Here is a 21,636-nt window from a genome sequence, read left to right as displayed (position 1 = left end):
GGTTCTTCCCCCAGAATGCAGCGCGCAGGGAGAAGCCTCTTCTTCGGGGAGGGGGAGGGCTTCCCCCACCCCTGTCAAAAGGGGTTTTTAATTTCCAGTTGGGTTTGTGTTGTAATTTTTTTCCATTCCTCTTGGGGTTTTGTTTGTTTTAAATTTTATATTGTTTCACTGTTGTGAGCTGCCCTGAGCAGTATTGTGCGGGGGGGGGGGGCACAGGAAGCGGCCATCGACGGAGTCAGACCCTTGGTCCATCTAGCTCAGTCTTGTCGACACAGACTGGCAGCAGCAGCTTCTCCCAGGTTATTATTATTATTATTATTACATTTCTATCCCGCTCTTCCTCCAAGGAACCCAGAGTAGTGTACTACATACTTGAGTTTCTCTTTCACAACAACCCTGTGAAGTAGGCTAGGCTGGGAGAGAGAGAAGTGACTGGCCCAGAGTCACCCAGCAAGCATCATGGCTGAATGGGGATTTGAACTCGGGTCTCCCCGGTCCTAGTCCAGCACTCTAACCACAACACCATGGTTTCAGGCAGGCGTCTCTCTCAGCCCTGCCTTGAAGATGCTGACCTTCCTCTGCTCTTCCCAGAGTTGCTCCATCCCCTGAGGGGAATCTCTTGCAGTGCTGGTCAAACATGTAGTATCCCATTAAAGTGCAAACCAGGGTGGACCCTGCTTAGCTAAGGGGACAAGTCATGCTTTCTACCGCAAGACCAGCTCTCCTCTATGGATACATGTATTTCAGATGATCATCAAAACAGGCCCAAAGGGAAAGGGGTGCTCCTTGACTTGAGTCTGCCAGAGAGGGCTGGTGTGTGTGGGAGGCTTCTTCTCCCTGCCTTGCATTGTGGGGAAGGCACCATTTTTCCACCCAAGAGTATTGTGGGGAAGCACCTGCTCCTTCCTTTTCTACAAAAGTTGCTATGAAAAGGGTTTTTTTTTGTTGATTAAAAAATAATAATCCTCCCTGTTGCTCGCAGGCACCCCCATTTGTATGAACCCTGCCTGGTGGCCTTTGAAACCCACAGGTTTTGAAACGAAAGGCTGCCGGCAGCCTGGTAGGAGACGTTTGCCCCAGATAAGATAAAAACCCAACCCGAATCACACCTTGCCCAGCTAGCGGCCTGAGGTGAACTGCACTGTGGACACGTATGGGTGTCCACATGCCAAGCAATTCCACCCCCCACCCCCAGGAAAAGGAGCCAGGCCAGTCACGTGCCCAGCAGCAAGGACTCTTGCAACCTGGGCTTGTGCTAGGGGCAGTTTAGGAGGAGACCGTTTGAAAGAAGTGATGAGCCAGCCAGAGCGGCGGCGGCTGCTGCTGGAGAGAACGCAACCTTTGTTCTGTGCCCCAGCAGCACCTGTTGGTGTCCATTGGCCCGGCTGACTCAGCAGCTGCTTCGGTTCACCCAGTGCACTGCAGGCAGGAGCAAAGGCTGGCGGGGTGACCACTGTTGCTTTCCTGCCGTCTGACTCATGCACGCAAGCCTGGTTCTCAGGAAGCAGGCAAAGCTGCCAGATACTGAGTCAGACTGCCTGGGTCAGGATGGCCTGCACTGCCTGGCAGCCGCTTTCCAGGGTTTCAGAAGAGGAGGTCTTTCCTAGCCTTGCCTAGAGAACATGGCTTTATTCTTCTGTGTAAATCGCTTTGCAGACTTTGGTTGAAAGGTGGTATATAAATAGTGGTAGAAGTGGAACGGAACCTTTCTCACAGTCATCGGCCAGACTGGAAACAAAAACAACACCATAAGTAAGTAGTAACTTCCAGCATTCATGATTCAGCTAGTACTTTCTTACAGAGTACAGTTTAGAATATAACAGTATATAGTACAACCGACACCAATTGTTTCCTTACACAGTTTGCAATGTAGCAAAATTTTGCCACTCTGGTGGAAACATTAATATCACTGTTGGACAAAAGAAAAGACACATAAAAGGCTGATGGTCTACCTGGGAATTTAGACAAAAGAGCTAACAACATTGCTAGCCCAATTTCTCTATAAAACAGACAGTGAAGCAACATATGCTAAATTGTCTCCACCGCTCCTGACCGACACAGGCATAAAATAACCATTGAGAAAAAGGAATAGCATGATAGCAACCCTCTAAAAGAGCTGAGGGAAGAGCATTCAAGCATTCCAAGGCAAATCCCTTAGTAGTCGTAGTAGATGCTCCCGGGCTGGGACTGAACCTGGGCCCTTCTGCGCTTGAAGCAGAGCCTCTGTCACTGAACTCCTATGTAGATTAAGCCCGTGAGATGTGCAAGCTATACAAGCTGTTTCCCATGAGCGTGGCAACTGACACATTCCGACCGAAGACACGTTGAAAGTCTTTGTGTCCACACACATTGTTCTTTTTCTCACACCTAGAAATAAGGCTGCCAACTGTTTTTCTTCTCCAGTGGTTTTCAGCTGCTGCACGATACATAGACATTTCCATCCCTGCATCTGCTTGCCGGGCGGGGGGCGGAATGAATTTTCTACACATAGCAGATGGGAAGGCTAAGATAATTGTGGGTTCTCTATAACTGATTATACTCTGCTTTCCCACGTTGAGTTTTTTATGAATATGAATACAACCAATATTTATATACCACTTTTCAACAGAAGTTCCCAAAGCGGTTTCCATAAATATAAATAAATAAAGATGGCTCCCTGTCCCCAAAGGGCTCACAATCTAAAAAGAAACCTAAGATAGACACCAGCAACAGCCACTGGAGGGATGCTGTGCTGGGGGTGGAGAGGGCCAGTTATTCTCCCCGAACTGGAAACAGACTGATTCCAGATCGGCAAAGTAGTAAGGCGAGGCTGTCTACTTTCTCCTTATTTATTCAACTTATATACTAAACATATACTGAAAGAAGCTGGACTGGAAGATGAGTGTGGCTTTAAAGTTGGAGGAAGAAACATCAATGACTTGTGCTACGCTGATGACACCATTCTGATAGCTGAGAATGTGGATGATCTTCAAGCTCTAGTAATGAAAGTCAAGGAGCACAGTGAAAAAATGGAACTGCGACTAAATGTCAAGAAGACTAAACTAATGACAACAGGCACAGCAAACAGCCTCAGAACTGATAATGAAGACATTGAGTGGTGGATAGCTTCTGCCTTTTAGGATCGACCACCAACAGTAAAGGATCCAGTAGTCAAGATATGCCGCAGACTAGCACTTGGTAGGCTTGCAATGAAGGCCTTGGAAAGGATATTTAGAGGCCATGATGTGTCTACACCTACAAAGATTAGAATCATCTCTGGATGATGGTTTTCCCCGTGATACTCTATGGATGCGAAAGCTGAACTTTGAAGAAGCAAGATAGAAAAAGCATTGACACTTTTGAACTTTGGTGCTGGAGAAGACTTTTGAGGAGACCATGGCCAGCCAGGAAAACAAACCAATGGATCCTAGAACAAATCAATCCAGAATTTTCATTTGAGGCACAGATGATCAGGCTCAAACTATCATACTTCAGACACATGATGCGAAGACTCAGCTCCCTTGAGAAGTCTATAATGCTGGGGAAAGCTGAAGGCAAGAGAAGAGGATGACCAGCAGCAGGGTGGATGGACTCGATGACGGCAGCAATGAATGCATCACTGAGCGACCTGAAAGGTCAAGTTGAAGACAGATCATCTTGGAGAAAATCTATGTGGTCGCTAAGAGTCAACACCGACTGGACGGCACTTAATCAATCAATCAATCAATCAAACTGGCCTACCTCACAGGATTATATTTATTTATCAAATCTGTAGACTGCCCCAAACTTCCATCCCTGGGCAATTTACAACAACATAAAACAGATTAAAATAAAAACCTTAAAGCAGTTTAAAACACAGTCCAGTTAAAAAGCTTGGGTGGGGAAAAAAAGTATTTAGAGACTTTCTAAAAGTGGTCAGAGATGATTGATTGATTGATTGATTGATTGATTGATTAAGTGCCATCAAGTCAGTGTCAACTCTTAATGACCACATAGATAGAGTCTCTCCAGGACTATCAATCTTCCACTTGGCTTTTAAGGTCTCTCCGTGGTGCATTCATTGCTGTCGTGATCAAGTCCATCCACCTTGCTGCTGGTCGTCTTCTTCTCTTGCCTTCAACTTTCCCTAGCATTATGAGGAGAGGAGAGCTGGTCTTGTGGTAGCCAGCATGACTTGTCCCCTTAGCTAAGCAGGGTCCACCCTGGTTGCATTTGAAAGGGAGACTAGAAGTGTGAGCACTGGAAGAAATTCCCCTCAGGGGATGGAGCTGCTCTGGGAAGCGCAGAAGAAAGTTCCAAGTTCCCTTCCTGGCAGCATCTCCAAGAGAGGGCTGAGAGAGACTCCTGGTCTGATGATTCCGTATATGGCAGCTTCCTATGTATGATGCCCTTATTCCATCAGGGGGCGTATCCCAGAGCCTCGGGGCAGCAACGGAGAAGGCCCGTCCCTGAGTAGCCACCAGACCAGCCGGTGGGAACTGCAGACGGACCTCTGCGGATGGTCTCAGTGGGCGAGGAGGAGGGGAAGAGATACTGCTGCAAGGCGGGATACCGACTGAACTTGAACCCTGAGCATAAAGGCTCCTCCTCTTCCACTAACCTAGGCAACTCTGCCTAGCCACCCTGTCTTATTATGCTAATAATAATAATTCAATTTCTATACCGCCCTTCCAAAAATGGCTCAGGGTGGTTTACAAAGAGAAATAACAAATTTGATGGCTCCCTGTCCCCGAAGGGCTCACATTCTAAAAAGAAACATAAGACACACACCAGCAACAGTCACTGGAAGTACTGTGCTGGGGGTGGATGGGGCATGAATAACAGTAGTGATGAATAATAATAATTGGCAAGAAGGGTGGAGGGTGCTGGCTGCCCGCCCCCGCAGGACTTGGCTCTCTATGGTTTCCCTCCCAGCCGTAGCCTCCCCGGGCCATTTAAAGGGGCTGACGTTGGAGGAGCCGCCGCCGCCGCCCCTGCTTCCGATGCCGCTCTAGTCCTCCAGCGGGCACACACCTTCCCGCCATTCAGGGACCCATAGAGGCGCGCCCGTGCCGCTCTAGGCTCTCCTTCTCTATGGTTCCTCCGCCCATGGGCTGGCCTCCCTGCCCGGTCAGGAGGGCGGGGCGTGGGCATTGTCACGTGCCAGCGCCCTGGGGGCGGGGCCTGAGCCCTGACGGGCGGGAGCGCCGCCGCTGGCTGGCTGCTCAGTCAGTCGCCTCAAGTTGGTCGGGCAGGAGGGAGGCGAGGCGGGGAAGGGCAGGCCATGGAGAAGCCCCGGCGGGCCGTGGTGGTGACGGGTAAGGGGGCGAAGCCGCGGAGGGGCCCTGCGGGGTGGGGGAATCCGGGGAGGGGGGAAGGATTTAAGTGTGGAACGCTCGTCCCCCCCTCAAAGCCCTCCCCCCGCAACTGGTGTCCCCCAACATAGTTCCCCCCGCCTGATAAAGCGCCCCATCGGCTCCACCCAGTGACGCCCCCCCTCAAAAGGATCGCACCAGCTAAGTGTTGAGTCCCGCCCCAGCGGGGCTCTCGTGCTCCTCGGTATGACCTGCTGCTGAAGACCCTGCTCCCCCCCCCCGCTCTCCACATGATCTCACAGACCCTCCCAAGGTGCCCAACTCCTGGAATCCACTTCCACGAATAAGCTCCCTGCAGAGGTGCACCCCCTTTCAGGAAGCACTTCCTCCTCTCAGCTTCTTGCCCCCCAAACTCTCTCCCTGGATGAGCTCCCTCTAACTTCTCCCTGGCAATGGGCAGCCCCTCTCCTTCAGGATCCCCCCCCGTGACATGCCCTCTCCAGGAATGCCCCCCCTTCTAACTGATGCATAGTCCTTCCTTCTCCCCCATGCCCCCCATGCCAGCTGTGCTCCCCCCTCTTCTGCACTTCTTATTTCCACTTTAGATTTCCACTTTAAACCTGAGTTAGTGTAGGGAGGGTGTGTGTGTGTGTTTGGGGAGGGGGCACTTTGAAGAGGGTTTGAACAATGCACAGTGATGGCTGATTGTGGGTGTGGAGAGTCTTCTGATGTGACTGGGAGAAACTCTTGTCCTGTGCCAGTTGTACTGTGGGAGGGGGTTCCTGCTGACCTGGAAGGCGTGTTGCTGTTGCCACCATTTTAATGCTGTGGGACTTGGCCGTGGCGTGCCGGCTTTTCGTGTCCGTCCAAAGTTGTCTTGTTCACCCGGTACGAGAAGGAAGTCAGCCTGACTCTGTCAATGGTGCTGCAGCCCTCCTGGGAAAGCCCCGCTGACTTGGGGCATGTTGTGTGTGTGTGTGTGTGTGTGTGTGTGAGAGAGAGAGAGAGATGGGATCTCTTGAGGGTTGGGTGTGGGTGGCTGGTCCTGGACCGGCATCTCCGCCACTGACACCCCTCTTGAGCTTCTGGGGCCTCTTTCTCTTTCTTGCTGAAACAGTTGGAAAATCAGGGGGCCAGAGCTGAGGTTAGCATTGTGTGTGTGTGTGGCCCCAGTTCCTGATTGTGGGTGCCTTCCAAGAAGCGTCCGTTGTTCCTTGGAGTTTTTCCACACCCTGCAATTCCATGGAAAGTTGTGACAGAGAGCAGGGGCAGAACTGCAGCAACAAGAGGCCCTTCTGTGGGGCACAAAAAAGGGAGCAACGGGGGGGGGAAGCGAAGAGAAGGGGGGGAAGGCCTCTGGCTCGGAGGCGAGGCTGTTCCACCTGCCTTGCCCCATCACCGCTTGAGCTGTGGCAGGGTGGAGGTGCCCTCTTGGGAGAGCACCGTTAGCTCTGCCAGAGGGAGAGGTGTGAGGAGCCGGTGGCAAGCAAGCTGCAGCCACAAGCGAGCTGGCGTCCCCCCCCCACTTTGTTCTCTCACACCTGTGGAGCCGGCTGCTCTGTCCTCGGGAGGGGAATGCTCAAAGATGGTAGCCTTTCCTTCTCCAGGCGGCTGCCTGGTGCTGAGCCTGACTGGCCCCTTGTGCTCCTCTGTGCTCTTGAAGACCCGGCAGCTGGTTCTGTGCTCCTTAGCCGGGGGAGAGTGGCCCGGAGGGTGCGGAGGGCGCCACCGCCGGGCTCCTCCGTTGCGTTCTTATCGGATGGCAACAGGCTGGGAATCCTGGCCACGTCAGCCAGCCGAGCACGGCGGGAGCACAAAGGAGCCCTCTGCCTTGGGGGCGCGCTGGGCGCGGAGGGGGAGAGGAGGGCCTGGCAGCTGCCGCCAGCCCCTGCCTGTCTGGCCGGCACCTGTAGGGCTTCCCCCTGCCTGAGTGCCGCCAGCTGAGCGTTTGCAGACTTTGGAACGGAGAGGGAAGGGAAGAGCTCTTCCCTCTGCCGCTGCCGCCTGTGGATGTGGCTGAGGTCGGGTTTGCACTCAGCTGGCTAGGTGCAGCAAGTCGGGCCGGCCTTCTGTGGGGAAAGGCCTGGGAAAGTTGGATAAAAGTTGCCGCCCGGTTCCCCCCCCCCCCCGGCAGGCTGGCAAACGTGGATTCACTTCCTTGCCAGGCTGAGACTGCAGCCAAAGCCCCGAAGGTGGGGGGGGGAGCCCTTCCCTTGGGGCCGTATTTTTAGCTTGCTCCAAAGGATGACAGAGTTGCACAATAGAGGTCTATAAAATAACACACAGTGGAGTTTCTCTGCCCTCCCCCGCCCAATAAGAAGAGAACCTGGGGGTCACCGTATGACGTTGCTGGGTTGCTGGTGGGTTCGAGGCGCCGTTTCACTGGAATGTGTAGTTAACTTGTGGAATGGCTTGTTGCGAGATCGGGCATGGGCTACCAGCCTGGAAGGCTGTGAAAGGGCCGGACAGACTTGTGGAAGTCAACAACAACAACGACAACAAATATTTATATACTGCTTTTCAACAAATGTTTCCAAAGTAGTTTACATAGAGAAATAATAAATAAATAAATAAATAAGATGGCTCCCTGTCCCCAAAGGGCTTACAGTCTAAAAGAAACGTAAGCGAGGCACCAGCAGCAGTCACTGGAGGGATGCTGTGCTGGGGCTGGAGAGGGCCAGTTACTTTCCCGCTGCTAAATACAGAGAATCACCACGTTAAAAGGTGCCTCTTTGCCCAGTTAGCAGGGGTTGGCTAAATGGAACCTCCCCCTCCAGGGGCACTCTCTCTTTGCATATTACTTGCTGGGGGGCCAGTGGGGAAAGGCTCTTGCCTTGGTCCTCTGCTCGTGGGCTTCCTTCCTGGCTGTGTCGGGCTGTCTCCGGTTGGGAGCAGGATGCTTGGGTCTGACTCTCATCCCGCAGCCAGGCTCTTCTGGGAAACCGCTCGGAGGCCGACTTGAACTCTTCCCGGCTTCTCTTCTTCTCCCGCCCCAGGTCCAAGAGGGCACCCACCCGTGCTCGTTAATGAGTGCCGTGGTGGTGGGCTTCTCCTGGGGCTGGAGCTGCCTCGCCTGGAGGCTCTGGACAAAAGTCGCGGAGGCCTCTCTCAGTACCGGCCCTTCTGGCTTACTGGTTAACAGAGTTGCTCATTCGAGCGTGCCAAAGCCCCGGCGCAGGCCGTTCTGGCAGGGCCCACCGTAACCTTTGTGTCTTGGGAGGGGCCTTTCGTAACTCTGTTTTGGTCCAAGGGAATGATTGGCCGAGTGGAACCTGGTGTGGAGAGGGCCGTGCGGTACGGGGCCCCCGGGTCGGGATCCCCACTCGGCCGTGAGGCTCCCTAGGTGACCCTGGACCACTTCCCCCTTCTCTCAGCCTCGCCTGCCTCTCAGGACTGTTGTGAGGCTGGGATGAGACGAGAACATCCGGAGGGCCCTGTGCGAGATCAGACCAAAGCTCCATCAGGACCCTGCATCCTGTTTCCACTGGGGGTGGGGGGACAGCCAGATGCCTTTGGGAGGCCCACCAGCAGAACAGGAAGCCCCCCCACATCTCCAGAACTGGCCCCCTCTGAGGTAGACTACCTCTGATCTTGGAGGTTCTATATAGCCGTTGTGGCTAGCAAGCACTCCTTCTGCTCTTTCTCCATGAAGCTGCATGCAGTGTGGTGAAATGCATGGCTGGCGCTGACGTGCTGATTTTCTTCTTTTGATCAATAGCTGCTGCGGGGCTTCGGATCGGGACTCTGGCAGGGGACGTGCAGCGTTCCCCCTTGCAGCGAGGTCCCGACCCAGATCCCCCCTCTCCTCTGTGGCTGTTGATTAAAGAAAAACCCAGCCTGTCAGGGCCATTGCACAGGTATTTTATTCATTATTTATGGATGTATTTTTTTGGGTGGCGCCGCGTGCAGATTGGTTCTAAAGCCAGCGGCCTTTGCTGTGCCTTGTGGCAGTGAGTTCCATAAGTTGATTGCGCCTTGAGTGAGGAACAAGTTTCTTTCCCTCAGTCCGAAAGCCTACGGTCTGCCAATGCCAGTGGATGATCCCCAAGCTCGGGCATGATGAGAGGAGAAGGAAGGCGTTCTCTCCGTGTGTCCTCCACACTGCAGTTGTTGTGGTTCCCCCGCCCCGTGCATGTAAGCAGCCCTGAGTGGAATATGGAGCCCTTCCTTTGGAGAACACTTGCTTCGTGGAGGGGTGTGTGTGTGTGTTTGAGCTGGATGTTGCCACCTCCAGGGCAGACCAACTTGAGCTGGCTGGAAAAGAGTGTTTACAGTTTCAGGCGCTGATTGCCAGCCCGGTTCAGAACAGTCTGCACGTTGGCCATGCGGGGTGAGGAAATCTTAAACCCTGGAGAATCTGTTGAGTTGGAAGGTCTCTGAATTATTTAATTTATTTTTATTTAGACACACTTGTATGCCGCCCAAAACGCAAGTCTGGGCGGTTTACAACAAAACAATAAAAACAACAGATAAAAAGATTAAAATTAGGAACAGAGGAAGCTGCCTTTTACCGAGTCAGACCCTTGGTCCATCTGGCTCAGTATTGTCTACCCAGACTGGCAGCGGCTTCGCCCAGGTTGCAGGCAGGAGTCTCTCTCTGCCCTCTCTGGGAGATGCTGCTGCCAGGGAGGGAACCTGGAACCACAAAGATGCTCTTCCCAGAGCGGCTCCATCCCCTGCGGAGGGGAATCTCTTCCAGGTCTCCCATTCAGATGCAACCCAGGGTGGGCCCTGCTTAGCAAAGGGCGCCACCCCACGCCCCTCCTTCAGTCATGGTCTTCCCAAGTTGCAGACGGAAGAGACGGCCGTCTCCTCTCCTAAACCGGAGGCGGGAGTGCGAGGCTCGGCCTGTGCCAGAGAAGGACCGCTGGTGGTGTTGGCCCTCTGGCCCAGCTTCGGGCAGGCCTGCCCGGGACCCCTTGGGGGCTCTGCGTCCCTCCGCCACGGGGGTGGCCCTCCTGAAAGCTCTGCTTCTCTCTTTTCAGGGTTTGGCCCCTTCGGAGAGCACTCGGTCAACGCCAGCTGGATTGCCGTTCAGGTAAGGGGCTGGCTGTGGGGTGCCGGTGCCCCGAGCCGCCCGCTCCAGTCTCCTCCGGTGCATTGGTGACACGGCGCCGGGTGGTATCTGAAAGGTGGCTGTGTGGATGGTGGGAGAAGCTTTCGTGGCCCCGGGAGATCTGTTGGGCTTTGAGGGCTGCTCGGATCCTGTCGCTTGCAAAGGCAAAGCCGCCCCCCCCTTCCCGTCCCCCCACAGCTGTGGGCCGTCACCGCGTTCCCAGGGCTCAGCGGACTCTTGGCCAGGCAGCCGCTCTCTCCTCCTCCTCCTCCTCCTCCCTGCTGCCGCCAGGTTCCCCAGCTTGCTTGCAGGACCAGCTGGCCCGTGTGGCCCTGTCCCTTGGGGGTCTCTCTTCTTGGGCCAGGTCTTCCTCCAGGCTGGCAGGACTCTGCCCTCTTGCCCGCCACGCCCCTGGCAAGCCCTTGCCCTCCAGGCAGGCCAGGGGAAGTGGCCTCCTTTCCGGCTCTGCCTCACCACAACACGGCCGGTCTGTGAAGCCAGACAGACCCGGGGCCTGACTCAGTATATGGCAGCTCCCTCTGCTCCTGTCCCTGGGGCGGCTGGCTGCATGCTCCCCCCGGCTCCGCTGGACACACCTTCCGCCTCCCCGGCCACCTGGCAGATCACAACGGGGCCTCCGGGAGCCCTTCCCGGCCTGTCCCTGGAGCTGGGGGCGTTGCTGTGGTGGTCTTCTGGGGTGTGCTGAACGCTCCACTTGTCTGCATAGCCGACCCAGCTTTGCTAGGCGCAGGGGGAAGCGTGAAGCTGGCGGACGACCTCGCCCCTTCCCCAAGCCGCCTCCCGGCACCTCTGTGACCCCCGAGGCTTCCGTTGCTCCTTGCCTGGGCCCTCCCGACCAGGTCTTCAGAGCCTCAGGGGCTAGCAATGCGAATTCTTCCCACATCCGGATAGACATTTTTATCTCCATGAGGACTAGGAGCGTTTCTTGGCGGAAGCGGACATGGTTGGGGAGCTGGTGGATTGTGGGCCGGCACAGCCCCCAGGCGTCGAGGCCCCTCCAGCCCAGAAGTGCAGCTGCTCCTCCCCTCTCCCGGCTGCTTCTAGCCAGGCACTCTGGGGAGACTCTCCTCGAAGGCTCCCCCATTCCCTGCCAAGCCGTAATCGATGGCAGCCTGCTAATGGACGGGCAGCCAGATGTCTGGAGCACGAGGCTCCTTTCCCCGCCTCTCCTCTCCCAGGGCAGCCGGGAGGGGCTCCGGGGCCAGGGGGATCCCTTCACTCCGTGTGGGCCGGCCCTCCGCGAAGTGGGGGGCCCATCCACCAGCAGGCCGGCCCGCTTTCGCTGCCTCTTGGATCCCCCCGCTGGGGGGGCAGGTGTCCGAGTCCTTGGCCTGGCACCCTGGGTTTGCAGACCTGCTGCCTGCCGCCTCAGTCGGACGCTCTGGCTTGCCTGGCTCTTGGCGCCTCGGGTGGCAATCCTGGGCCTCCCGGGCGGCAGCTGCAGCCTGCTGGAGGAGGCCTCGGGGCACCATCTTCTGCTCGCTTTTCTCCCGTGGAGTTCGGAAGAGCTGACCTCCGAGTCAGCGTGCTCAGCAGCACAGCCTTAGCGGATGAGTCGTGGGGCTTATAGTCTCGTGAAGCCCGCCGAGTCTGCGCCAGGCTGGGAGTGAGGAGTGCAGGCCCTCCTGCCCTGGGCGCCCTCCAGGCCTTCCTGCTGAGGCAGGACCCCCACAATCTTGGGGAGGGCAGCCTAGCGTGGGATCCGAAGCAACCCCTGGGCCTCCACGGTCAGTGGCGCACGCCGGGGGTTTACTCCCAGGCAAGGGGATTTTTAGGGGAGGCTTGGAAGAAGCGGGAGGCGGCCACGGTTTGCACACGGGCGTACCGTGCAGGGGAAGAGAACTTGTTCTTCCTGTTGTCCCGCAGCACTAGAACTCGGGGCATCCAAAGAAACGGACTGGCCGTAGATGCAGCACAGGTGAGAGGCTCCCTCTCTGTGCAGCATGTATTTAAGGTGTGGAACTCGCTGCCACCAGATTTGGCGATGGCCACTGGAGAAAGGTGGCTTTAAAAAGAGAGAGAGAGAGACCCCTTGGTGGTGGAGAGAGCTGTGAACTGCTGCTAGTTGCCACAGGTAAATGGAACCTCCATGTGATGGTGCAGTATACCACTAGATTCAGATTGCTGGTGGCTGAAGGGAGCTACCGTCCTGTGTGCTCTGCCGCTGAATGTCAGTTCCTGGGGCGGGGCAGGGGCGCGATTGCCGTCACGCCTCTGCCTGCGGGCTTCCTCTTGGCCTGTCTGGCTGGCCCTGCTGGAAATGGCTTGCTGGTCTGGAGGGACCCACGTTGGTCTGATCTAGCCAGGGCCACAACCCAGGGGCAGAACTCCTGCTTTGGATGGGGAAGGCCCCAGCCTCGAACCCTGGCAGCATCTCCAAGGAGGGCGGGGAAAGGCCGCTGCCTGAAACGTAGAGAGCTGCTGCCAGTCAGAGCAGACGATACTGACCTAGCTGGAGCGAGGGCCAGACTCGGCAGAAGGCCGCTTCCTCTGTCTTCTGGATATGAGCGAGAAGAGGAGGGTGCCTTTCCTGGGGTGCTGCCTCCCTGTTACCCCTAGCTTGGGCACCGCTGATGTCCCCTCCGGTGTGTTCCGGCTCGGCTGCCCGGCTAGCCAGGAGCACCTCTGGAGCCCCCTCCTTGACTCCTTGACGGAGGGGGGATCCGGCTGCAGGCCGCTGCGCCCTGCCCTGGGGCGTGTGCCGCTGGAGGTGGCGGCCCGGGCTTGGCTTGGGATCCCCCACCCGCCCGAGTGGCTAGCCAGCCGGCTCCTGGGCTCCGCGGCGGCCCCATCTCAGCCAGCAGCTCCTGGCCGGGGTCAGGGCGGTGTGCCTCCCTCTGCTCCGCTGCAGCCTGGAGAGGCCCAGACAAAAAGGGAACAGCATGCCTTTGAGCGCCTGCAAGTGGGCCATTGTGCCTGTCTCAGACAGGACTTCATGGAGCTGAGTGGACACAAAAGCCGGTGTCTGAGTTTCTGAGCCCCAGACGGTGTGATCTGCATTTTAATAGACGGAAAATCAATTAAACAATCTTTGGAAATCCTCCGTGGCTTGGGGCGGGGGGGGGGGGGCAGGCGGGCAGACTCCTGGTTTATTACCTCTCTGGCATTATCCGGCATCCCGAAGCTTCCAAGGAAGGAGGGGAGCAGCGGGCGAAAGGACCCCACTCGCTGCCTCCTCCTCCTCCTCCTCGGAGGAGGATTTCCCCTGGTCTGCAGACTGCAAGGGCCGAGGCGGGCTCAGTGGCACCGGGCGGGCGAAGGGGACGGGGTCCACTCGGTCTGGGGCAAAGTCTGGACAGGATTGTTAGAAAGCAAAGTTCCGCTGTGTGGAAAGGACTGGAGAGCAGCAGCAAGGGGGGGGGGCCCTTTCCGAGCAGGGGCGCAGTCTGCCGGCTGCCGGGCCTGGCGTTGGCGTCTCCTGGGGATAAGCACGGAAGCCCCGGGCCTCTTTCCTGGGCAGCCCCGCGTCGCTGCCGCTTCCTTGTCCAGGTTTGGGGAGCGCCCCCCCCCCCGTCGCCCTGCAAAGGGGCTCCTTGCCCCGGCCACTCGGGGGTCCCCTGGGGAGGCCGCGTTTTGGCCTCGGCGAGGAGGAGCGAGCGGGGGTCAGAGTGCGTCCCGACATCCGCGCGGACAATCGCTGTCGGGCGTCTAGACAGAGCAGATAAGGATGTTAGACGCTCACAAAGCCCCCCATTGTGGGGAGGTCAGGGAATGGGTCAGACGCCTCCGAGTTTTGTGTTTGCCAGGTACACAAGATGGCAGGAAAGTCCTCTGGGGGCCAAAGGACTGCGTGCCTCCCCCTCCCCCAGAACTGAGTCGCCGCTCCGGGCTTGGTCCAGCCCCCCAGCAGAAAGCCCCGGGGCTTGCAAGCCAGACCTGCGCCCGGCTGTGTCGGAGAGCGAGGGGGCTGGACTCCCCCCCCCCCGTGCAGCACCCCGTGCTTTGCATGCTTGACACGCGGTGCTCCCTGCACACCCACGTGTTGCACCTGCTGCCTTGGGGCCCCTCTGCGCGTTTGCATCCGGATTCTTCTTTCTTTCACCTCTTGAAGTCCCCCCACATCCGAGGCCTCTTCAGGCTAGAAGGAGGGCCACCCGACGGGAACGGGAGACGGAGAGGGCCGTGCCCAGTGCTGGGCTCTGGGGCCCAGGCAGCTGCCAGCTTGTCCAGAGCGGCGTGGCTGGCTTCCCAAGGCGCAACTGTCTACTCTGGCTGGCAGCGGCTTTCCAGGGTGTGAGACGCAGAAGGGTCTTTCCCAGCCTGCCGGGAGATGCTGCCAGGGATGGAACTGGGCACCTTCTGCCTGCACCGCCTGTTCTCTGCAGAGCAGTGAGCCTTTGGTAAAAGCCGCCTTGCCTGGCATCGGGCTGCTGGTCCCACCCGCCCGTGTTCCTGCCCCGGCTGGCAGCAGCTCCCTGGTGCCCCCAGACTGCCTCTTGGCAGAGGATGCTGCCTCCAGGGGGCGCAGCTGGGGGGCCCCCCTCACTTCTGGGCCTGCCAGCCCATCCCCCTCCTCTCCGTGTGGGTGTTGCCGGGTGGGTGGGGGGCTCGCCTCCCTTCCCCTCCCCTCCCCTACCCTCCCCTCTGCTCCCCGTCTCTCTAATGAATCCAGGCACTTCAGATGGGGATCAATATCGGCGCACCGTTAATATCCAGGACGGGCCACTTGGGCGGCCGCCAGCCAGGCAGGGTTTCCCTGATTTATCACGGCTGCGTTTCCCGGGCCTTCTGCTTTGCTTAGGGACCTTCTTCCTCTGTAGCGCCCCGGCTTTAAAAAACCAAAGCAAGCCACCATTAAAATGTGGTTGGGGGTGTGTGTGTGTGGTGGCCCCAAACAACGCTTAGAGTGCGTGGGACATTTCAGACAACATTTCCCCCACAAACCCTAAGCCCAAATTAAAAAACCAAAAAGGTGGAGGGAGATGGTGGGGAGATAAAGAAAACTGGCGGCGGGTGGTTAGGGAAGAAAAGACCTCCCCGTGCCCCGTGGGGGCGTCTTCCCTGCCTCCGACGCCTGAAGGACGCTGCGCCATCAAGGGAATTGTTTTCGGGAGAGCTGCTTCTGAGAGTGGGCAGCTGGAGGAGAGCGCTTCCTTCCCTTTCTCGTGCGGGGATGCCTCTTCTGCGATGCATCCTCCCCCTTCTCTCTCAAGAGGGGGCACCACACCGTCCCTTGCCTTCCCTGCTGAGAGGCATCCTCCTCCTCCAGCTCGGCTGGGGCCCTGCTTCCTTCCCCCCCCCTCCCCGGTAACCGGATCCCCTTTGAAACACGCAAGTGACTCCCCCACCTGTTTGTGCCGCCTCCTCTGCTCCCAGGTGGATGCTGCCGGGGGGGGGGGGGGGCTGGCAGTGGGGAGGGGGCCTGCCGCTCTGCTCTGCTGCCTGGCCCCGAGTGGCCCTCCCCACCCCACCTGCGCCGTCTTCCTTTTTTAGAAAGAGCCCCCTCCTCTGCTCTCCAGAGGGCGGCTGCTTCTGCCTCAGACGTCTGTGCACAATCGAGCCTGGCCGGAGAAGGAGCGCTTTGACGGGGGGGGGGGGAGAGGGGAAAGGACCCCGTGTGTGTGGACGTGAGTTGCCCCCTGGGACCCGGCCATCTGCTGGGGTGGAGGCCAGGGCTGGCTTCCGCTCTCCTTCCTGCCTGGCCAGATGCACTGGATGCCGCCACTGTAGCGGGGTGAAGGACCTTCCCAGACATCCCGGCTGCGAAGCATCTGTGAAATGGGTGCAAGGTTTCTACTCGCGGAGTTCATTCACGGCGAGGGAGAGCCGGCTGGTGCGGCTGCTCAGCGGAAGAGTCAGACTCCTTCCTTCCGTCGCGGTGCCCCTGCGTGCCGCTCAGTCCATTTCTGGTGCCCTTTTGCACAAGAGAAGGACTCCTTCCAATGGGAGCCTGCGCCCTCTGCAGGGAGCCGATCCCGGCTGCTGCTGCTGCTGCCGCCGCCGCCGCCGCTACCATCGCTTCTGTGCTGCTTTTCAAGCGAGTTTTCCAAAGTCGTCTACTGGGGCGTAGCAAAGTTGGATTGGGCCCAGAGATGAGATTTTGAAATGGGCCCCCAGCCCCTCCCAGTCCAGGGCCTCCACACACCCCAGCAGATTTCAAGACAAGCGTGCTGCCTGGAAACACACTTCACTGAATACACACACACACACACTTCACAATATATAGTGATATACATTGAGTGCTGTATGTCTGTGCTACTTTGAATGCCTAGAACACACTAGCAACGCTGATAATTAAAACGGGCCCATCGCTGCTGCAGATTAGCCAAGGAGACTGTCAGCCATGCAGGGTGAGCCTCTCTCTGAACAAATGCAGTCAAGTTTGCTTCCAGGAGGTTTTCCAGACGGGCCTTTTAAAGCCCTTTAACACACCTCTCCTCCTCTGGAATGGAGGTGCTGCATTCACAGGTGGGCCAGATTGACCCTGACGTCCCTGCGAGTTATTGGGGAGCAGTTTCACACACAATCCAGGTTACTGTATCCAGAGTTTAAGAAAATCCACTATTTTGTGTGGGTTCTTTGGGACAACTCCACTTCGCAGTGAAGCCTCCCAATAAACTTGCAGTAAACCCTGCTGCGTGCAAAAGTCCCAGGTAAATGTGTGCAGAATTGCAGCCTCAGGCAGCAGATCTAACCACATTTAGCTGGAAGTACATTTCATCGAAACCTAAAGGACTTACTAGCAAGGAAAGCCTGTCTACTTGGAAATAAACTCCATTGCATTCAGCTGTCGGAGATCCTTCCCTGGTAAGTGCATAGAGGATTGCACATGCCCAGGAATGTAAACCAAACCCAACGAATGTGTGCTGCCAGCATATTTTGCTCCCTATAGCAGACCAATAAGTCCCACTGAAGCCAGGAAGAGAGGTGGGGAGAACTAGAGAAAAGAGCAAGAATTAGCACCATTCCTCAGGAGAAAAAGATGGGGGGAGAATGAGGAATCTGCCGCCTCTTGGTCGAATTTCAAGCTAGATGAGACATGCCGGGGCTCAAGGAGCTCCTGAAGTTCTGCTCTCGCCTGCCTTCGGAGCCATTCTCCCTGCTCCCCAGGGGGGAAGTCGGGCTGGTTGGGGTCTCTCCCTGTTCTGAGATAACAACCACTCTCTGCAGGTGCTCCGAAGCAGCGCCGTCCCTGGTGGGGGGCGGGGCTGGGGGGCAGAGCAGCAGCACGTGCAGGGGGGCCTCCTTAACATTTCACGGCATGACAGAATCCTCCTGACTGATGACATACTGTGTCAATAGGTTTTGGGACATGCCCAGCCAGCTCGGCATTTCTGAAGACAAATGAACTCAAAGCCCCACACGCAGGTTTCGCAGTCCTCACTCAGACCTTCTGGGTTGCAAAACAACTTGAACAGAAGTGCATTTATGAATGAATGAATAAATACATACCATATTGTTTGTTCCAGAAGTTTGTGTGATTCTCTGCCATGAAGCAAGCCACTTATAGGACCTTTTAGAGCCAGCAAATTTTCCAATTGGTTTCAAATATTCAGAGACTTCTCAGTCTCTCCCCCCCCCATATCAAAGCCCCATGGCAAGCATATATGGGGGGGGGGTTAATTCCCATCATACCTCCATTACGAAGCAGGCAAAGGCTGGTCTGTGCTGGGCAGAGGGTCTGCAGAGAACGGTGGTGGCCAAAAGGCAGCCAATGCGGGCCACTCTCCCTGCCCGCCTGCCTGGCTGGTGGGGCACTGGAGTTCAGGCTTCCGGGAGGCCTGGTGGGGAGCGAAGTCCCCCTCTAGCAGCTTGCAGGCTGGCTGCTTCGATGGCTGGCTGAGGGGCCGTGGGGCAGGCGGGCGGGCAATGGGGAGTCATGTGACATGTCTCTGGGGGCCCTCTGAGGCAGTGGGCCCCCAGACGCCTGTCTCCCCTTGTCTAATCCTAGTTCCGCCCGTGTCGTTTACAGAGAACAATAAAGAGTACACCGATAAAAAGGCTCCCTGTCCCCAGAAGAAACCGAAGAGAGACCCCAGCCACAGCCCCTGGAGGGATGTTGTCCTGGGGACGGAGAGGGCCAGTTGCTCTCCCCCTGTGCGGTAGAGGAGACCTGCCCCTTGGAAAAGTCCCTCTCGGCGGAGTTAGCATGGTTTAGGGTAGGAAGGGAAGCCCTCCAGGGCGAGGCGTTCTTTGGAGACGTGGCCTCTTCTCTCTCCGGCTTCTCCCCTGCAGGCTTGATAAGGGTTCGGGTCTGCCAGGCCATGTGTCCAAGAGCGGCGCTGGGCCTGACCGGAGGCTCCCACATGTGGGGGGCTGACGCCGCAGGGTGGCCTCACGCCCTGCGAAGCGTTTTCTGAGAGCCTGGGCCGCTCAGACGTGCCTGGAGACCCTCCAGGGCTGGCGGGGGCTCTTCTCCCCCCTCCCTCCCTTCCCGGGGTGGGGGGACATTGCTGAGGGGGAGGGAAGGGGGAGAGGAGAGCTGGTCTGGTGGGAGCCAGCCTGCCTGGTCCCCTTAGCTAAGCAGGGTCTGCCCTGGTTGCATTGGAAGGGGAGACTGGATGTCTGAGCAGGCCTGGAAGAGATTCCCCCCTTCAGGGGATCATGGAGATCCAGGGGATCTGGGAAGAGCATCTCGGTCCCAAGTCCGCTCCCTGGCAGTGGCAGCAGCATCTCCAAGAGAGGGCTGAGAGAGACTCCTGCCTGGCCCCTTGGAGAAGCCGCTGCCAGTCTGGGAAGGCGATACTGAGCTAGACAGACCAAGGGTCGGACTCAGCAGATGGCAGCTTCCTATGTCTCTCTCTCTTGGATGTGCCCTGGGGGGGGGGAAGGAGGCAGAGCCCCCCATCCCCGGCGGGCTTTAGCCTCTGCTGCACTTGGCTCCTTGACGGAGTCTCTCTCCCGTTGCCGGCTTCAGCAGGCCTGGCTGCCCGGGGTCTCCTTGGATTTCTGTGCGGCATGCTGACCCCGCTGGAGGAAGTCTGCCGTTTGGGGGCATCTGGCGGCAGCAACGCCCCTTGGAGCGCTGGGACTCCAAGGCATGTGGGGCTTCTGGCCCCAGAGCGGGCAGCCGGAAGCAGCCAAAGGCCCCAGCCGGTTAGGGTTAGGGTTGCAGGAGGCCGCGAAGGGAGCGGCAGCTTGGACCCCCCTTGCGGAGGCGCCAGGGTCCTGGGGGGCTCAGCTGCAGTGGGGGGAGGCTGGGCCTGGGGGGGTCAGCAGACCTGCCCTCCCCCTCCTCCGCCCCCCTCCCCGGGAGCTGGCTGCCCGTTCCTAGAGAGACCAGGCCGGTCCTGGAGGGCTGGCAAGCCGAGAGGCGAGGCGGCTCCCCTGCTGTTCCCCCCCCCTGTGCACTTGGTCTGCAGAGGTAGCCTGCTGCTGCACATGGAGGTTCCATTTGGGTCTGCCTGGTTCCGAATGGCAGCTTTGTGCAGCAGAATGGCGCTCTCTCGTTGGCGTGGTGGCGGCTTGCTCTCTGCTCTGCTGCCCCCTCTCCATCGCCTGCCGTCTTTCCTTGCCTGCTTCTAGGAGCTGGAAAAACTGGGCCTCGGAGACGACGTCGACCTCCACGTGTACGAAATCCCGGTTGAGTACCAGACGGTGCAGAGGCTCATTCCTGCCCTGTGGAAGAAGCACAGCCCGCAGGTGAGTGGCCCGGAGGCGGTGGGAGTGGGGCCAGCAGGCGCCCGGGGCTCCTGGCCGGGAGAGCCGGCTGCTGCCGCTCCTCACAAGGGGGCCCCTTGAGCCTGCTGGCCTGTCGCTGGTGGCCGGAGGCTGGTCACCCTTGTCCGCCTGCCTGTCCTCTCTCTCTCTCTCTCTCTCTCTGCAGCTGGTGGTCCACGTCGGCTTGTCCGGCATGGCGACCACCGTGACGCTGGAGAAATGCGGCCACAACGCGGGCTACCGAGGCCTGGACAACTGCCGCTTCTGCCCGGGCTCCCACTGCTGCGTGGAAGGCGGCCCCGAGTGCATCGACTCGGTCATCGACATGGACGCCGTCTGCAAGAGGGTCTCTGCCCGGGGCCTGGACGTGGCCGTCTCCATCTCCAAGGACGCCGGCAGGTACGGGGGGGGGGAGCAGCCAGGCTCCATCCTGAGACGTCGGGGCGGCCTCAGGACGGGTCTCCAGGCGGAGGCCGGCGGAGGCTCCAGCCCGCTCCTCACCCCACCGGAGCCCGCCTGTGGCTTGGGGCGGCTGGAGGTGCCCTTGGTGGCCTTCCGCGCTGCGGGTGCGGAGCGAGTGCAAGGCCGGGCCAGCCTGGGGCCTGCGGCTGTGCTCTCCGGGGTCTGGGGCAGGGGGAGGGAGGGAGGGGGCCTCCCCTGACCCGCGCCCCGCTTGGCCCCCCGCAGATACCTCTGTGACTTCACCTACTACACCTCGCTGTACCAGAGCCACGGCCGGTCGGCCTTCGTCCACGTCCCTCCCCTGGGCAGCCCCTACAGTGCCGAGCAGCTGGGCCGGGCCCTGCGGGCCATCATCGAGGAGATGCTCCAGGTCTTGGGACACGCGGAGGGCAACATCAACTGCCAGCACGAACACTGAGCCCGGAGCTGCCGCCGCTGCCGCCGCCGCCTCCTCCCCCGGCCCCTCCTCACTCTTGCACTTCCAAAACGCCCGGCCAGCCTCGCGGTGGCCTGGCAGGCGGAAACCACCAACGTGTCTGGCTCTCTGTGTGTGTGTGCGCGCCCCGCGCCCCCCTGGAAGGGACCCCTACCCCCGTGCGCGGCTCCTCCTGAGGCCAGGGCTCCGCGTCTGGCCGCTTTCCCCTCCCTCCCTCCCTCCAGATGGCCTGGCGGGGCTGGCGATGCTGCGGAGGGTGCCCCGTGAATCGAGGGGGTGGGCCCCTCTGGATGAGGGCCCCCCTCCCTCCCTCCCTCCCAGAAGGGCTGAGGACACCGGTGTCTGAGACCCCTGGCTGAGACAGCCTGCAGGCAGCGGCTCCACCTTACAATGGGGAAGGTGTATATTTTGGGTGGGGGGGTGTATGTGTGTGTGTGTGTCTGGGTTTAAAAAACCAAATTTCTCTCGCAGCCCCCCCCTTGGCCTGTAGCTCCAAGCAGCAGGGGGGGCGGTGTGGGTGGGTCCCCCCTCTTCCGAATGTGCCGTGGGGGCAGGAAGCCTGTCGTCCCTCTGGGGAAGGTCTGGAGTGTGCTCTTCCTCGCTCCCCCCCCGCCTCTCCTCCTCCTCCTCCTTTTCTAGCCTGGGGGTTGGTCGTGGTCGCAGGGGTACCCCCGAGCTGCCTCCAGCCAGGTCTCCAGCGGGCAGAGCCTGTTTGCAAAAGACCCCACTTGGGGTTGCTTGGCTCTCAGCGCTCCGGGGGAGGGGGAGCCCCCCCTTTATGCTGCCCC

General features: G+C 58.7%; 1 protein-coding gene across 4 annotated transcripts; it reads left to right on the top strand.

Moving 5' to 3' along the window:
• Positions 1–37: 37 nt before the first annotated feature.
• PGPEP1 (pyroglutamyl-peptidase I) lies at positions 38–20,939 on the top strand. 4 transcript variants are annotated; one of them, XM_053291757.1, is made up of 6 exons: positions 38–299; positions 10,259–10,311; positions 12,217–12,268; positions 19,816–19,932; positions 20,117–20,349; positions 20,638–20,939. In XM_053291757.1, the coding sequence occupies exons 5-6, from the start codon at positions 20,144–20,146 to the stop codon at positions 20,828–20,830; spliced, it is 399 nt and encodes a 132-aa protein (XP_053147732.1). In that variant the 5' UTR covers positions 38–299; positions 10,259–10,311; positions 12,217–12,268; positions 19,816–19,932; positions 20,117–20,143; the 3' UTR covers positions 20,831–20,939. The 4 variants fall into 4 exon arrangements, with proteins under 4 accessions (XP_053147732.1, XP_053147733.1, XP_053147730.1 ...); XM_053291756.1 differs by lacking the exon at positions 38–299 and adding an exon at positions 5,204–5,276; XM_053291758.1 differs by lacking the exon at positions 12,217–12,268.
• The last annotated feature ends 697 nt before the right edge of the window (positions 20,940–21,636 follow it).

The sequence above is a fragment of the Hemicordylus capensis genome, chromosome 2 (genome assembly GCF_027244095.1).
Source record: "Hemicordylus capensis ecotype Gifberg chromosome 2, rHemCap1.1.pri, whole genome shotgun sequence".
Classification (NCBI taxonomy): domain Eukaryota; kingdom Metazoa; phylum Chordata; class Lepidosauria; order Squamata; family Cordylidae; genus Hemicordylus; species Hemicordylus capensis.
Note: the sequence above shows the minus strand (reverse complement) of the source record. Positions and strands in the feature narration are given on the sequence as shown.